Consider the following 18,243-nt stretch of genomic DNA (forward strand, 5'->3'; position numbering starts at 1 on the left):
GCTAGTTGTATGGCTATCTTAAAGGAACAACAGTATCTTTATTTACCTGGGGCTTCTTCCAGCCCCAAACCACAAACACTGGTTCACACAACAGCTGGGGCCCCCGGACTCTCTCACTGGCCAGGGTTCCAAACCACCGTGCGATACCCAGAGGAAAGTGCGGGTGGGCCCTGGACCTCCCACCACCAGGGAATTCACCCCCACTGCCTCTACACTGAGTTTCAATGGGCTGGTGCACACTCCCGGGCTGCAACATTTTTTTGGATTTCGGAGGCGTTTCTGCCTCCAATGTTAAGTATAGGAAAAATGCAAAACGCCTGATAAAACGCCAGATCAGAGAGGTTTTCCAGGCGTTTTTGTTACAATAGCTGTTCAGTAACTCCTGCAATGCATTGTGGGACTTGTAGTTCCTTAAAGGGGAACTGAAGAGAGAGGTATATGGAGGCTGTCCTGTGTATTTCCTTTTAATCAATACCAGTTGCCTGGCAGCCCTGCTGGTCTATTTCTCTGCAGTAGTATCTGATTAAAACCAGAAACAAGCATGCAGCTAGTCTTGTCAGATCAGACTTATAAGTCTGAACCACTGAAACACCTGATCTGCTGCATGCTTGTTCAGGGGCTATGGCTAATAGTATTAGAGGCAGAGGATCAGCAGGGCTGCCAGGCAACTGGTATTGTCTAAAAGGAAATAAACATGACAGCCTCCATATACCTCTCGCTTCAGTTCCCCTTTAACAGCTGGAGGGCCAAGTTTGCCCATGCATGGTTTAGCCTGTCTTATTTCCCCTCATCTGTCACTAATCACAACTGTAATTTTGATCTCTCAGTTGTGTCAACTGGCTGCCTCGGCTTCCTGTGTCAGCTGTTAACCCTATGTCTGCTTCCTTGAAAGCAGGAAGTAGATACACTGCAGATTTATTGCAGGATTTGTATCAGCGGTAACAAAGAAATGTTTTTCTTGCTGTTGCTTATCTTTAAAAAGCAGACAGGAAGTTCTGAGTTTAGGCCCACTTTTAGGCCATTAGTGTATCACACATTGTGCAATAAGCGTGACCAGTGGTTCAAGGGTAATATGGGCATTGCTACGGTAACAGCACTACATGAATCAACTCCAAAATAACGTGTGTAGTACTGGGGCAGTATGTGAAATGAAATTCTCAGTGAAAGCTCCTCTCTTTGCTGTTATTCTGGAAAAACTACTAAAGGACATGATGATTACTGCACACACAATGAACAATGCTTCCATGCTATTGTTCTGTAGGCAGTCAGGAAGATTCTGCATTACACAACTATCAGCAGCTCAAGCCATTAGTGCTGCTAGATGACATCTCCGAGAGGGTAACTCCCGTGCAGAAGCAGAACCAGTTTTAGGGCTGGAACCCACTAGAGCAATTTTTTTTATTTTTATTTATTTATTTATTTTTAGCATTTAAGGAGGTTTTCAAAACGCTAGCGATTTCCATAAGCACTCAGCTAATGTAATTTGGAGTGATTGCGATTACCTAAATCGCAAACGCAGGATATGCAGCATCTTTAGTGTTAGGCCCGTTACACATCAAAAGCGTGCAGGAGAACGGCTCCTGCAGGCGTTGCGGCGTGTCGTCGGGAAACTCCGGTGCAACGCTGAGTAGCGGCGGTAGTAGTTAATTAACCCGAAGGGGAAACGGCGATTCCGGACGATAAAATGCGCCGGGATACGTCGTACCGCAACGTATCGAAACGCAGCGTCGGGTGTGAAAGGTAAAAGGAAAGTCTATGGACTTTCCTTTTACCTTGGTTAACGCAAAGTATAGACTTTGCGTTAAAACGCAGAAAAAGGGCTCTGGTGTGAAAGCGTTTCTGTAATGTAAAGTATATAAACGCTGGCGCAATCGCTCGTCAAAACCTACACAGAGCGATTTTGCTAGCGTTTTGATTTGAAGTTACTGCACACTGTAAAAACATTAAAATTGAAAGGACCAAACAGAATTAAAAGCGCTAATCGCTACACAGTCGCTGGCAAAACGTTTACACTTTTTAAAATCGCTACCCAAATCGCCAGAAAACGCTCATGAAATCACTTAGAAAATGCTCATTAAAAACTCTAGCGATTGTGATTAGCGATAGCGCTTTGTAGTGGGTTCCAGGCCTCAGGCTGCATTCACGGTGGGATGTTGCGGAGCTGTGTTATAAAGTCTTATAACGCAGCTTACTGCACTGCAATGATAAGTCTATGGGACATTCACAGTGAGACGTTAGCGTCGCATTGTAACATGTAACGTTATGGTAACGCACTGCTTGCAGTGTATTACCTCTAAACGTACACGTTACCGGGTACAGGAAAGCATTTTTCATTGCCTGTACGCTTTACTGTACCTGCTGTATGCGACAGTAATGCAGCGTTAATCTGCGTTATCACCTTTTTTTGTGTGTTGCATTGTAATGCTGCATTGTGACTTTAAAGTCGCATTACAACGCACCGTCCCTCTCTAAATGTGAGCCCCCCTCCCCCTTTACAGCAACATATTATTTTACTAACAGTAAAGTTGTTGGGCACTGTCAGGAACCGGCCCGCGGCACGCCTGCGTATACGGTTCCCGACTGCGGGTTTGACCAGATTGAGAGGGGAAGCAGCCTTAGTCAAGCTAAAACAAGGCTGGGACCCCTCAGAACACCTCTCACTGCCACCACTAGCGGTTCGCTAGACACTTCCACTCTGCTGTCGAGTCCTCAGCGCGCACTCCGCGTTTTCGTATTTGGGTCAGCTTTGCGCTTAGGCCAAATACGGGAACGCCACGCACCCACACACACACACACAGTTGCAATCTTACACTGTCGTGAAGCAAAGACCCACTAACAGTCGTTCCGAACGATACTGTTAGCCACTCTGCTGTCGCTACTCGCACTGGCGTTGTTCGTACGTTGGGTCAGCTGCGCGCTTAGGCCAACGTATGACAAACGCCCCCACACACAATGCAATTACAATTTCATACGGTAGTGTTGCTCAAGCGTACAATTAGGCATGAACTTATACACGGTTACACTTCAGTCTCTTCTAGGCTATGAGTGTTAGTTTAGTACGGCAGAAGTCAAACTTATTAAATAATAATTTAATATTCTAGAAAAACATAGAACAATGCAGAACTTAATATATACAAAAAGATTACAAAAAACAAAGTAAAAATGTTACAAGATAAAAGTTACAAAAATAAGAGGTTACAAAGATAACACACACGGATATTTGCGTAAAAATAAACGGGGGAAAAAAGAACGTTACCAGCTTAGGTTAGAACGTTGTTTGACGGGAGGACGCCGTTTCGACCAGGAGTCGCGATCCTCCCTAGCTATTCGCTACCTCCGAGAGAAGATACCGGTGGCTGTCCTGGGCCAGCTTAAATAGTCCGAAGTGTCCCCTGGGGCATTTAATGTCCTGCCCCCAGGAACTAATGCAGTTTCCCCGTTTGTGACATCACCGAACGCTTGTCATAATCTTTCTTGTGATATGCAAACTTCAAAGGGGTTCCTGTTTTAGCTTCTTGAAGTTTGCAGAATTCAATAGGTGAGATTGTATCCTATCAGACATCAAAAAGCTTCCTCCACATTATTTCCTTGGTTAAAGTGTATTTTCGCACATACATGAAAAGATGGCCTTTTGGTTACAGGTAGCAGTTTGCCTGTATTTGCCTGTAGACAGACGCAGACAATCACACCTGGGAGAGAAGATCAAAAGTGACTGCTAGTGGCTTAATGAGCTGCTTCCTTGCCTATTGAAGGTGACTGGTCGTATTCACTGAAGACCTCTTTAGATGCAAATGTAGGTCTAGTGACCCACCCACACAAATACATGAACAGTCCATGAATCTAGCCTGCATCTCTACACCTTTGACATACCACAGCAGATATAAAAATGGGAAAATGAAAATATATTACTGTATTATCCTTAACAGCATCAGCACCCCAATATATCACCACAGGCACTAGTCTAGTTAAGAGGACCCAGCAGGAAGCCTCATGGGGAAATTCGCATTTGGGGAAATTTGCATGCAGGCCACAATAATTATCCTCTCACTGACGATCTCTACTGCTGGATCTGGACTTGCGATAACCTGGAACAACCCCCTGGCAGGAAATAAGTCTGAGTAATTTGTGTTTGCAAAAATATTATGTGCCATTATTATTATTATTATTATTATTTATTGTATTTATAAAGCGCCAGCATATTACGCAACACTGCACAATAAATAGGGATACATACAATGTAAACAAGGGGTGACAGACAGAGAGGTAGCACACAGTTATACAACATAGCACAAGGTTATACATGCAAACAGGGTATAGATCATGTGTTTTCACAGAGACCCAGCCAGTGTTCTCCCCAGGCTCTTTTAGCCGGGTGCTCCACCCGGCTAGTTTTAGTGACCACCTGGCTGTCACCGGCTCACCTCCTCCTATGCTGTAAGCAGAGTTGCTCACAGAAGCACTGGCCCTGCATTCTCATCTCACCCCACCCGGCTACTATTTCATGCCACCCGGCTGGAAAATATTTCTGGGGAGAACACTGCCAGCAATTCAAGTCCGAGTAAGTCCATGAGAAGGGTGTAATTGGTAGGGTAGCAAGATCAAGAAGGACCACACTAATGGGGGTGGGAGGTTATAGAGATCCTGCCAAAGGCATACACTCACACAAGGTAGGGCTGTAGAATAGGTGTTCTGCTGAGAGAATGCGGTAGGTGGGGGGTAGGCCATTTTAAAGAGGTGTGTTTTGAGGGCTTGCTTCAAGGTGTTGACGGAAGGGGCAGGTCTGTGGGGTGGGTGGGAATCATTTTTTATGTATCTTTACTCTCCGTACCTGTGTCTTGAGTCAATGTAGTAGGTAGGCCTAGATACACTGAAATTCTGCAAATGTTTTGCTTCCTGTTATGTGCAGAACGCTGGCTAAAGCCCAATGGCACAAAGGGAGAAATAAGAATTCTGGGAAATCTTGAGTATAAATGCCTATACTGTTGCTATGGTTTCCAGCACGTTTCATATGCCCTCTATTTCTACAATAGGATGGTTTGCCAAGTCCTCTGGCACCACATCCACAGGCACTCCAGCACAAAGCATGAGGAAAGCATTCTGGGATGAAATGAAGGCTGAAAATATCAAACAGTTTTTACAGTAAGTTTGTAAGGCACTATATTTCCATATTTCCATATGTGTCATACTGCTCACACGCTCCCTCTAGTGGCCAATGTGAAAGGACTGTATTTGCGCAGATAAGCCACCTAATCGGGTTGTTAGTGCCGGGCTTACACAGGTGAAAAACTGATCCATGTAATGAATCAGTTTTTAAAAGGCATCAGTTTTTCATCCGTGACCCTCAGTTTCATCAGCGCGCGGTCAATGCGACGTGTCTGTCGTCCGTAAAAATGGCTCCCATTCCAAATTTCCAGTCCATTCGTCAGAATAAGCCAAACAAATCTGTTCTAATGGAGTAATGCGAAGGGATCCTATTGATAAACACAGGTTCCGTTGACATCAGTTAGGATTCGGTCCTCTTTGCTGCAAGTGTGAACTGGGCCTTCTCCATATAAAAACGGAGCGTCTGTCATGTAAGTTCAATTGATAAAATCCACTAAAATCTATCGCAAGAAGTAACCAAAATGTAATTTTTTGTTGTTGTTGTTGGTTGCCACTTGCCAAAATGATCAGCATCTGATTGGTCCTCTAACGATGTGTCCTCTAACTTGCAGCAACTTCTCCAGAGTCCCCCATTTAGCCGGCACTGAGGAGAACTTTCTTCTGGCCAAGCAAGTCCAATCCCAGTGGCAGCAATATGGACTGGATAAAGTGGAGCTGGCCCATTACGATATTCTCTTATCTTATCCCAACGCCACCAATCCCAACTACATCTCCATCATTGATGAAAATGGCAAGGAGGTAAAATGCTCCAGAAGACTAATCAGAACTTGGACTCAGTCATGGTGATAATTTTTCTTATACACTAAAGCAGACCTGCAGAAGCTTGCAATAAGAGGTGACCACTGGGGGCACATCCAACACTAAAGTGTCACTCATGGAAATCCAAGTTTGTGGGCGGCTGGTCGGTCAATATATTAAAGGGGGATTAAAATGGGACTGGTTTTCTGGCAAAGCACTTTGATCAAACTTTGATGGAGGGAGTGATAAAAGTGGTAATGTACATACACAATACAATGGTTGTTTTCCAGCAAGCGGGATCTCTTGCAACTGTAACGGGTCTGCCATAGACACACTAGATTTTCGCACAAAGAGGTCTTTAGGGGCTGCCTTGGCCAAGTTCAGTTTAGGGTGTGTACGGACCTTGAGGACCCTTGCACACTGCGTCACACCGTGGTATGCTTCCTCGCCGCTTCCCTGCCTACCGACGGGAATACCATTGATGTACTGTCCAGCAAGGAGTACGTCACTAACCAAGGGGCGGGCCTATGCATGTGACCCTGTCGCTGCACCGCGGCACAGGGTTATATGAAGCCTCAGTTCTATGTTGCGATGCGGGGTGTGCATTGCACAGATCAAGTATAAAAAACAAAACTTGAAAAAAAAAAAAAGCGAGAGTGAGATCAGTTGCTGTATTTAATGGCCTGTAGGCATTTTCTCTTTGTTCTAAAAGAATATTTACAGCATAAAATCTACTACCACAAAAAAAATCGTAGCAGAACAACATTCAAGCAGTTAAACACAGCATTTTGTTATCCAATGGAAGGCTCCCTGCAGTATGATCAGTATCTGTAGAGGTGAGAACATTACATTTTGTTTATATTCCTCTGTTGCTACACTTCGCTACAGCCAGCCACATGCTGAAACGGAATTGCTTGGAGCTGACAAGCAGACAGATAAGAAATTATCACTAGATAGCTGCTGTATTTATATATTAAAATCTATGAATGAAATGCAGTGTCAGCTTTCAGAGCAGATAAACTGTACTTTGGGAACTTGCAATTTGTATTACTTTTGCACAAAAGCAAATATGATAACTGAATGGATAATAAGAAGTAGGAAAGCACATTTTTATTGAATGTCATGTCAGAGTTTAAATGTTGTGTTCATTCTATGCATGTTGCAGAACATTATAAAGTTAGTCGCATAGCAACGCGCTGCAAGGGTCCCACAATAGGCGCATTCACATCATCGTATTTGATCCACCGTGCGTAGGACAACCCGCACATTACACGCATGTTAAAAATGGCTAGCGACAGGGTACTGTGCTTTGCAACATGCACGGTGCCGCAAGCTGCCAATTTTGAAATCCGATGTCACATGCCGCAAGCACATGTTATTTGGATTCGGTGTGAACATAGCCTTGGGCAGGGGCCACATGTGACTATTTTTGTGCATGTTTTCTGCACAGAAAAACTGATGAAACAGAGAATTTGTGTTAATCAAGGGATTAGTAAAAATATAACACGTTTTTTGGGTCCCGCAGCATAATTCTCCACACTTTCTCAGTTTTCTCTATCAATTACATTAGCATTTTTCTGCATACGCACACACAGTGTGCAGAAAACTCATGCAGAAAAATGCACGGAAAAATTAAAGACAAGTGTGTCCCCTGCCTCAGGGTCCTTTTACGCTATATCAGCTTCTGTCAGTTGTAACTGAAAGGACAACTGATGTGCAGTTCAGTGTCCATGTTTCCCTATAGCCTCTTTCACACTGTACGCTGAAAAACTGAAGCTTTTTTACAGTGCAATGCTATGGGAAAAAAACTATTAAAGGCCAACGCATTAAGTTTAAGGCTGGTTTCACAGTAGGACGTTACAGGCGCACGTTAGAGCAGCCTGTAACGCAGCCCAACGCACAGCAATGAAAAATCAATGGGCTGTTCACAGTGCCCACGTTGCGTTACATTGTAACGCAGCACGCCCTGATAACGTACTGCATGCAGTACTTAACACGCGGCGAAGCAGCGTTAGACTGTTTGCACATGCTCAGTACGGGTGAGTTTTTTTTATTTTGGGGGCGGAGAGGAGGCGGGGAGAGGCCGCTACGTAGCCAGGCACATGGCTACTTAATATTCACTGCACTGGCAGCGTTTTCTTCTTGGAGCGGCCGCTGATTGGCTGGCGGGACCACGTGATGCGGAGAGCTCCGCTTACGTGGTCTCCGCAGTGCCTCCGACAGAGCAGGCGCACCAAGAGCTGCTTGTAACGCGGCTCTTGGTAGCGTCCTGCTCCAACACCTCCAGGCGTTGCGTTAGGGGCACGTTATGCGACCTTAACGTCCCCTAAAACGCAACGTCTTGGTGTGAAACCAGCCTAAAAGGACCCTTACTGTTTACCGCATGCATGAAAATAGAGGCGCTGTGAGAAAAGGGCGAAAGCCCTTTAATAAAGCCATAATCCTTATTTTTCAGTAAGAAGTACTAAAATATAGGTTTACAAAGAAATATGGCTTAAAATTAGCAGTTGTTTTTAAAGGGATGATTCAAAGTATTCCAAAGCCATATATTTTAGTTGTAAACTAATCGTGTGTACGTCTTACATTGTAGCCGAAAACTATTAACTTTTTTTACAACTACTAAACCTAACCTTACTCTCACACAGAACCCTCCCTCTACTGATGCCTAACCCTAAGACCCCCACTGGTGGTGCCTAACCCTAAGACTCCCTCTGGTGGTGCCTAACCCTAAGACCCCCACTGGTGGTGCCTAACCCTAAGACCCCCACTGGTGGTGCCTAACCCTAAGACCCCCGCTGGTGGTGCCTAACCCTAAGACCCCCGCTGGTGGTGCCTAACCCTAAGACCCCCGCTGGTGGTGCCTAACCCTAAGACCCCCGCTGGTGGTGCCTAACCCTAAGACCCCCGCTGGTGGTGCCTAACCCTAAGACCCCCGCTGGTGGTGCCTAACCCTAAGACCCCCCACTGGTGGTGGCTAGCCCTTAGACCCCCCACTGGTGGTGGCTAGCCCTTAGACCCCCCACTGGTGGTGGCTAGCCCTTAGACCCCCCACTGGTGGTGGCTAGCCCTTAGACCCCCCACTGGTGGTGGCTAGCCCTTAGACCCCCCACTGGTGGTGGCTAGCCCTTAGACCCCCCCACTGGTGGTGGCTAACCCTAATTCCCCCCTGGTGGTGGCTAACCCTAAAACCCCCTTTCTTCGCTGCATATGGTAATTAACAAAATTATAATTTTCAAAACAAATGTAAAAATGATAAAGTGGAATATCAAAATGTTGAAAAATGAAAAAGATAATTTACAAAAACAATTATCAAAATGCATTTTATAACTGGATTTTTCAAACCACTAATGCTGAAAACAAAAAAAATTGGTTTGACGGGCGCAGCACCTGGTGCCCAAGTCATCCAGCGCCGCGCCAAATAGCCGATATTTGACATTAGAGTGAATAACGGCGCCCGATTTATCCACCTCTCATATGTGCCCAATTTTCCGGCCTCCCTGTTTGATCCTCCTAACTAGAAGCTGCAACTGATTTTTTTATTACAGCAGAGTCCCTGTTATCCAGAACTCAACTAACCTGAAGTCTCAGCCAACCAGATCTAATCTCCAGCAGTACTCAGTGTTGAAGGCCAACTTTTTAGGATTTTAGTTTGTGGGCTCTGCTGTGCTGAAAGATTGGGTTCCATGGCTTCCCCAAGGTTAATATACTTAACGATATTTTAACATTTAATACAGAGTTCATGGTATGCATACAAAGTAGGGTATAGTACAGTATCAGCTAGGCCTATTTTTAACATTCAGTCTCAAGCAACCAGAAAGAACACTTATTCAGCATCAGCCAATCCCCTTGGGTGCCGGATAACAGACTTTGCTGTACTGGGCTCTGGGGTGTCCTCTTTTTTTTTTTTTTTTTTGCTATAACACATTTGTCCTTTTTAAAGTAAATTTATTCCAACTTTGTATATTGACTGATTCTTCCATGTGTTTTATCTGTCTAGTTGTATAACACATCTTTGGCTGAGCCCGTTCCGCCCGGATATGAAAACATTAGTGACATTGTCCCACCCTATAATGCATACTCTGCTGCCGGAACTCCTGAGGTAAGTTATTGTATTTTACAACTTTACAATGTTTTTGAACCATTTCTTCTTGGCACAGGTGGGATGGAAGTGAGGTACCTGTTCTGAGTTCTGGAGTGAACTGTTCAGGGGTCTAGAGACCCCCTCTACCAGAACGCGTCCAGTAAAAAATGGAGCCGGTTAAATAATGGCACCCCCTTCTGCCGGATATTTGTTTAAAACGATATTTATCGGTTTAACGGTGCAGATCTTGTGAACGTAATTTATTGTTTTAAAACCTGGTTGGTTTTTTTTGCCCTGCCTGAACGATATTTAACGTTTTAAGCCCTGCTTTGCTGCCGTTTGGAAAATGTCTGGCCGCTGACTTTACCTTTTAATAGCACAGCCCCCTTAAAAGATAGAAACCTCAAATTTGCAGGTTATGTTAAGAAGAAAATTGTGAACAAGAGGAAATTTTTTTTCGAAAATCAATTTTAACCACTTAACGACCGCCTAACGCCGATAGGCGTCGGCGGGTCGTTAGTGGTATAGCATGGAAATGGCCGCTCGATCGAGCGGCCTTTCCATGCTAGTTCACGGAGACTGCCTCCGTGAACAGTGTGCGAGCCGCCGATCGCGGCTCGCACGCATAATGTAAACATCCGGGGAAGAAATCCCCGCTGTTTACATCAGCAGCGCCGTGACGTAGATCGGCGATCCCCGGTCTCTGATTGGCCGGGGATCGCCGGCATCTGATAGGCAGAAGCCTATCCTATCCGGCGCAGGACGGAACTCCGTCCTGCGCCCCTTACAGGGTAAGGGAGGGAAAGCCGGGGAGGGTGGAAAGCGCTGCGGAGGAGGGCTTTGAAGAGCCCCCCTCGGAAAGTGCAGGTAGCCGGCGGCGATCAGACCCCCCCAGCAGGACATCCCCCTAGTGGGGAAAAAGGGGGGAAGTCTGATCGCCCTGGTACATACGTGATCGGTGCAGCACCGATCACTGAAATATCCCCTGGTCCTTAAGTGGTTAAAATTCTCCTTCTGACCGTGGGAAAATCATGAGCCGGTTAGTATAGCTTAGAATGCGTCCTGTGTGGAAGCGTAGCTGCTGGCTCCCGGCTCTCCTCCCAACCTGGCTGCACCAGTCACCCCTCACCTAGCAGCACCCATGGGTGCTGCTAGGTGCCAGCTTAGGTGAGGAGGCGGGGAAGACAGCGGGAGCCGGCAGCTATGTGTCTGCTGGATGCATTCTCTGCTATGTGGGGGGCGGAGAAGATCTTCAATAAACTTAATTGAAGGTCGCAAGATAAGATACTGTATTTGTTGGATCATTTACCGAGGACAATGGCGTGGGAACATTTTTTTAAAGGTAGAGGTAAGTATTTCTGGTTAATTAAGAATATTAAAATACTTTTCTCGTGGTTGCATTTTTATTTCATTTAACCCTTTGTGGAAATGGGTAAGGGGTACTTTGTACCCCTATACTCATTTCTCCTGGGAGAGGGGTGGGCATCTGGGGTCCCTTTCTTAAAGGGGACTCCCAGATGCCACCATGAACCCCCCCAGGGAGTCATCACCCCTACCTCCTTTTGGGGCACTGGAGGTGGGGAAGAGCCCCTTGTCCATGGATTGGACAAGGGCTCAGGAGGAGAGGGGGAGCCCCCCATACTATGGACCATGCAGGCTGGTATAGCTCAGGGTGCGAAGCCCCAGTCGGCCGGGACTCCGCATTCTGGCTATCCCAGCCTGCATGGGGGACAAGGGATTACAGAGGCTCGGAGTAGCAGACCCCACAATTTTTTTTAAGATTTCCCACACTCAGAACATTCCCCAAAATTAAAAATGTTTAATTTTTTTTTAAATATTGTTTCCCACTATCTTTTTAACATATCCTGCAAATTTGGTGTTGCTAGAATGCAAGGGGCTTTTGCTATTAACTGCTGGGAAATATTTCCCACACTCTGTCTTTGACCAGCGGCATTTAAATGTATCGTTTTTTTCTTTGAACTTTTAAAATTGATTTTCTGAAAAAGTATAAGGTCTTTTTGAAAAAAAAAATTCCTCTTGTTCCCGCTGTTCTTGTTAACATTCCCTGCAAATTTGGTGTTTCTGGCATTTAAGGGGGCTTTGCTATTAACCGCTAAAGTCGGCTGGGGTTTAATTTTCCCACGGTCAGAAGGAGAATTTTAATATCGATTTTCTCAAAAACTATAAGGTCTTTTTGAAAACATTTTTTTCCTCTTGTTTCCACTGTTCTTCTTAACATAACCTGCAAATCTGGTGTTTCTATCTTTTAAAGAGGAACTCCAGTGAAAATAATGTAGTAAAAAAAAAGTGCTTCATTTTTACCATAATTATGTACAAATGATTTAGTCAGTGTTTGCTCATTGTAAAATCTTCCCTCTCCCGGATTTTTTCTGACATTTATTACATGGTGACATTTTTACTGTGGGCAGGTTATGTAGCTGCTCCTAGCTGTTTTGGTCTGTGAACCTTGTTACATTGTGGCAGTTTGCCCAGAGTACCGCGGTATTAAGATCTTCTTGTGGGAGGGGTTTCAGCACAAAATCAGTCATACAGCGCCCCCTGATGGTCTGTTTGTGAAAAGCATTATATTTCTCATGTAAAAGGGGATATCAGCTACTGATTGGGATAAAGTTCAATTCTAGGTTGGAGTTTCTCTTTAAGGGGGCTGTGCTATTAAACGTTAAATTCGGCGGCCAGACATTTTCCAAATGGCTGCAAAACAGGGCTTAAAACGATAAATATCTTTCAGGCAGAACAAAAAAAAGCAGGTTTTAAAATGATAAATAACGTTTTGATGGTCGGCGCCATTTTTTAACTTTATAAAACTATAAATATCGTTTAATAATGATTTTCAATGAGGCACCATTTTTATAGCGCCCGCGCCTGGCGCCATTTTTCACTGCTCCCACCAGAACAGCTAATGAAGGGATTGTTCTCTCATGAATCTCTAGCCTGACATTGTTATGCTTAGTTCACACTGCAAAATGCAATTGTGATGTCACAGTCTTCCTGTGTGTTAATTCTACACAACTGTGTATCATCTGCAAAAATAGCAACATTACTTTCTACTTCATCTTCTCATTTTATCAATTTATTTGAAGGGTACAACAGGTGTGAGAAATGACCAGAGCCAGCCAGTCTGTGACTTGGACAAAAGTCGCTTGCTGACAACATGGGGATGCACATGCTACAAGTCCATCTCCCCAACCAACCTGATATCACTTACCACTCCTTCACGAAATAAAAGAGGGTTAGAATTACTACTAAATTAATAAACAATCTACACCTTTGCCCTCAAAATGTGTGTGGCCCTTTGTTGGGGTTAAAGGGGGGATATTAACTAAATTTTACTTTAGATGCCGAATACAGTATTAATTAACCTCCTTAGCGGTAACCCCGTACTACATACGGGGTAGCCACCGCAGAGGATCAGATGGTCCCAGGACTTTTTTTTTTTTTTTTTTAATTGTGCCATCCACTTTAGCTAGCGGTTCGGTAGCTAAGCGTATACTCAAAGTTGCTCCGGTCCCCTGCGATCGCCCGCAATACCTTCCGGTATACGTACCCCCCAGCATTCCCACGCCGGCGCAGCTGCCCAATCGGCTCCAGGCTTCGCGTTGACGGCGAACGGGATTGCGGATGACTTCACGATGTCGATGACATCATCTCCGATCGTCGCCATACCAACGGGAAACTGCGCCTTTCGTGGGATCGTGGCGAGGTACGTAAAGCCGCTGGTGATCGGCGGGCATGAGGGGGACCGGACCAACCTTGTACATACGCTTAGCTAGAGAAATGCTAGCTAAAGTGTTTAAAAAAAATTTTTGCACAAAAAACCTCCCAGCGGACGCAGCCTCAGAAACTGCGTACCGCCAAGGGGGTTAAATAGGAGACACCTCTTACTAGTGGTCTCCTCAGAATGGTGCCAGTGTACGATCGCACTCCAGATATATTTCTTCTGCCATCCTCAAGTTGGCTCTTTTTCCACCAGTTTGGCTCACCAATGACAGGTGATCAGCCGGCAACCTTTACCAGAATCAGAATTCTGATCTGCCCAGATACCCAACTAAGGTAAGTGTAATTTTCGGTTTGAACGCAAGGTTACCGTCGGCAAAAGTGACAAATCATCACACCTGGGGCCATATGCAATTCACTTTTTCTCCTTCGTTTTCTCTTAGGTGATATTTTCAAAACTTCTCAATTAAATGCTTTTTTAAGCCACCAGGAAGCAATAAAATGCTCAGAATAATTTTGATAGTACTCTTTCACCTACTTGTGGGTACTTTTTTTAATTACAGAGAGCTGAAAAGTAATTTTAAATAGAAGACAAAAAATTATCTCCTAGAAGATAGCTCAGAGGAAAAAGTTAATAGCATATGGGCCCCGATCTTCTATCAACTTGGACAATCACACAGCTGTAGCAGATTGCTGTAGACCATGGATGCTCAAGCAGTTAAGGAATGTATTGGCTTATAATCAGGAACACAATGTGAAGAAAAAGATAAAAGTGAAGTACTCATAAAATTAGGGATCGCTCTTATATACAGACCTCCAGCTTACCAAGCGATATTTAGTCACATCTCACTGTAGGTGGGGGATCGGTTGAAAAGGGCGCCCGAGCTGCCTGTATGAAAAGGGCGCCGCCATAGACATCAATGTTATTTCTGGAAATATGGGCTACAAGGTGTAGAAAAGGGCGCCCGAGTTTTGATATAGGCTACAAGTGGGCTCCCCTTTGTAGCCCATATTTTTCGGCTACAAGGTTTTCAGCTACAAGCGGGCTCCCCTTTGTAGCCCATATTTTTTTCGGCTACAGTAAGGTGCCCCTCTGTAGCCCATATTATTGACTTTTTTTTTTTGTAGCCGAAGTTTTTATATGGGCTACAAGCGCTGGAAGCCGAATTATTTCATTCCCCCACTATCCATGGCGGCCTGGAGGGGGAATAGTAATTAGCACATCCTGGAGTTTTTTTGTAGCCGAAGTTTTTATATGGGCTACACCAGGCGTCTTTTTTGTAGCCGACGTTTATATGGGCTACACCAGGCGCCTTTTTTGTAGCCGAAGTTGGTATATATATGGGCTCCACCAGGCGCCCTTTTTTACCGGCGCCCTTTTTATGTAGACCCGTAGGTGGGCTTTATGTGCATTATGGATGTCAATCGCATTAGGAGCTTTCTATTGGCTTCAATGATTATGGCTACTTTCCCACCAAGACGTCACGTTTTAGGGGACGTTATGGTCGCATAACGTGCCCCTAACGCAACGCATGGTGGTGTTGAAGTTGGACGTCGGATTGTGCTGCGTTATGCAGCTCTCAAAGCAACCTCTCCAGGTTAGTGATAGGGAGTCTGGATCTTTTTAAGGTTCCGGATCATTTGAATCGGATCATTGAAAAGATCTGGATCTTTGAACCGAATCATTTGAATCATTTTACTAGAGAAGCAGACTGGGTGAAATGACTAGCAGGACAGGACTTTCCCTGCACTGTACATTCTGTATGTTCCTGTTTCTTCCAGACAGACATCCACTGTGAACCGAATATTTCATTGTGATGATTCGACTCACAAAAAAGATCCGGATCAAATGAACGATTCGTTCATGATCCGGACAACACTACAGTTCCACCATGAGTCACCACAGTGCAGTGAATATTAATTAGCCATGTGACTGGCTGAAGAGGAGGAGGGGAGACCTCCTCCTACATTACTGAGCATGTGCAAGCAGTCTAACGCTGCTTAGCCCAGTATAACGTACAGCATGCAGCACTTTGTTTAAACGTGCTGCGTTACTATATAACGCAACGTGTGCACTGTGAACAGCACATTAATTTTACAGTGCTGTGAGTTAGGCTGTGTTACTGGCTGCTGTAACGTGGGACTTTAACGTCCCACTGTGAAACCAGCCTAAAAGCATATGCACTGCACAGGACAGGAAACCCCAGGCAATACTTGGAATTGTCCCAGTCCCCTCTTCCCTAATTTCCTTGGAACTGTTATGGTTCTGAAGGAGTCCTGGCATCTTTTAGGCTGCACATCCAGTTAGATTAGAAGCTAACTGATCCTGGATGAAGCACAATGTTCCAATGCTATATTAGAATTCTGTTCTCTTAGAAAATGTCTTAAGGGAATATAGTCTTTTGCTGAAACATTAGTTCTTACAGTACATTGCAAGAACCTCACAGATTCTTACAGTAAGTACAGCGAATGCCACTCACAACCCTAGCACGGAAAATGTCTGCCTTTTTTTTTCTATTTATTATTATTATTAATATATTTTTAAACAGCATCAATTAAGAGCAAGGAAATGAATGTGGGGCAGGTATTCCCATTAGGCAACTCGCTATCCACTGCTGTCATCCTACCAACCACGTTTCTACATGACCTATAAGAAGCCCCCTTAAAGCGGAGATGAAAAAGTAACTAGAACAAATAACTTGTCTATGTATCTTATCTAAAGTTTAGATACTTTACACAGCAAATCTAGCTGCAAACAGCTTTAAAAGTATGATTATTTATTGCTGTGATACGATGAGGGCAGCCATGTTCTGTTTGTCACATTGTCACAGGCCTGAGGGCTGGAAATGCTATCAGCTTGCCTGTGTGTAAATTCAGTCCTCTCTCCTCCTCCCACCTCCCCTCTGCCTCAGAAATCAATGGCTAGTGACCTCCTACTCCTCCTGCCCAAATTGAGCTTCCATAAGCTCCTCCTACCTTGGACTAATGCTGCATACACACTTGAGATAAAAGTCTTTGGAAAAGGCAAGATCACAGACCAATTTTACCCCATTCCATGTAGTATGAGAGCCATACTCTACACAGTTTCATCTATGAAGCTGCACTCCCCATCAAATAAAATCTTTGCAAGATGCTGCACACAAAGATGCCCGTACACAAAAGATCATTATCTGCAAAAGATCTCTTCCTGCAATAGATCCATTCCTGCAAAATGCATTCATAGTCTATGAGATCTGCAGATCCTCATACACACCTTGTTTAACAGACTTCATCTGCATATCTGGCAATCCTCTGCAGATCTGAAAATCCATCCTGGTGGATCTGATCTGCAGATGATCTGCAGATGATTGCCTGTTAAACAAGGTGTGTATGATGATCTGCAGATCTCACAGACTATGAATGCATTTTGCAGGAATGGATCTATTGCAGGAAGAGATCTTTTGCAGATAATGATCTTTTGAGTGTGTACAGCATCTGTGTGTGCAGCATCTTGCAAAGATTTTATCTGATGGGGAGTGCAGCTCCATAGAATAGACTGTGTAGAGTATGTCTCTCATACTACATGGAATGGGGTAAAATTGGTCTGTGATCTTGCCTTTTCCAAAGACTTTTAGCTCAAGTGTGTATGCAGCATTAGTGCCAAGGCTCTCTTAAAAGCTGTGGGCGGGGTTTGTTTAGTTTATAGGGAATTAGAGTATTAAAACATAACAAAAAAAGTATTTGGCTTGAGGAATGCCGTATAAACTATATGAAAGGAACACAATTATGCAATGAGTAAAAGTTTATCTCGGATCCACTTTAAAATCCTTCAGGCTGACCAGCTTGTGCTTGTTTTCATAGGGGGAGCTAATTTATGTCAATTATGCCCGCATAGAAGACTTTCACTACCTAGAGAGGAGCTTAAATATCAGCTTTCAAGGCAAGATCGTTATTGCCAGATATGGAAAAATCTTCAGAGGAAACAAGGTAAGAAATCTTTCTCTATTAAACTCTTAATAAACATCTGAAGTTCTAAGCGTGTTTTGAATGCTATTTAGATTACCCACCAGGTTCTGCAGTGGAGGGATGGTCAATGAGATGTAAATAATTTCGAGTTGATGCAGCATTATGCAAATTTTTGTATGCAAACGTATGCAGCTTGAAAATGAATCAATCATATCATGCTGAGGTAAAATTGGATTGGTGCATTTTCAAGATGCATAAATTTGCATACAAAATTTGCATAATCCTGCATCAACTGAAATTATTTGCATCTCATTGACTATCCCTACTGCAGTGTACACCAATGTTATCCTAGGCATATGTGTATGCATGTCTGCAATGCTGATATCCTAAAGGGTGCCCCCTGCTGCCAGTCACCTGTCCTAACCCCGTCTTCTCAATTTACCTTTTATTATTATTATTATTTATTGTATTTATAAAGCGCCAACATATTACGCAGCGCTGAACAATAAATATATACAATGATACAAGGATGACATACATAGGGTTATACACATAGAACAAAGTTATACATACAAATTGTA

General features: G+C 44.2%; 1 protein-coding gene across 1 annotated transcript in view; it reads left to right on the forward strand.

The window, feature by feature from the left end:
• LOC137545485 (glutamate carboxypeptidase 2-like) overlaps positions 1–18,243 on the forward strand; it is a 67,249-nt gene that overhangs the window by 3,012 nt on the left and 45,994 nt on the right. Inside the window, exons 2-5 of the mRNA XM_068266793.1 lie at positions 5,031–5,139; positions 5,715–5,901; positions 9,899–10,000; positions 17,558–17,683. Of these exons, the coding sequence (XP_068122894.1) occupies positions 5,031–5,139; positions 5,715–5,901; positions 9,899–10,000; positions 17,558–17,683 (524 nt within the window). The remainder of the gene's footprint in view (positions 1–5,030; positions 5,140–5,714; positions 5,902–9,898; positions 10,001–17,557; positions 17,684–18,243) is intronic.

The sequence above is a fragment of the Hyperolius riggenbachi genome, chromosome 2 (genome assembly GCF_040937935.1).
Source record: "Hyperolius riggenbachi isolate aHypRig1 chromosome 2, aHypRig1.pri, whole genome shotgun sequence".
In the NCBI taxonomy this organism is placed as follows: domain Eukaryota; kingdom Metazoa; phylum Chordata; class Amphibia; order Anura; family Hyperoliidae; genus Hyperolius; species Hyperolius riggenbachi.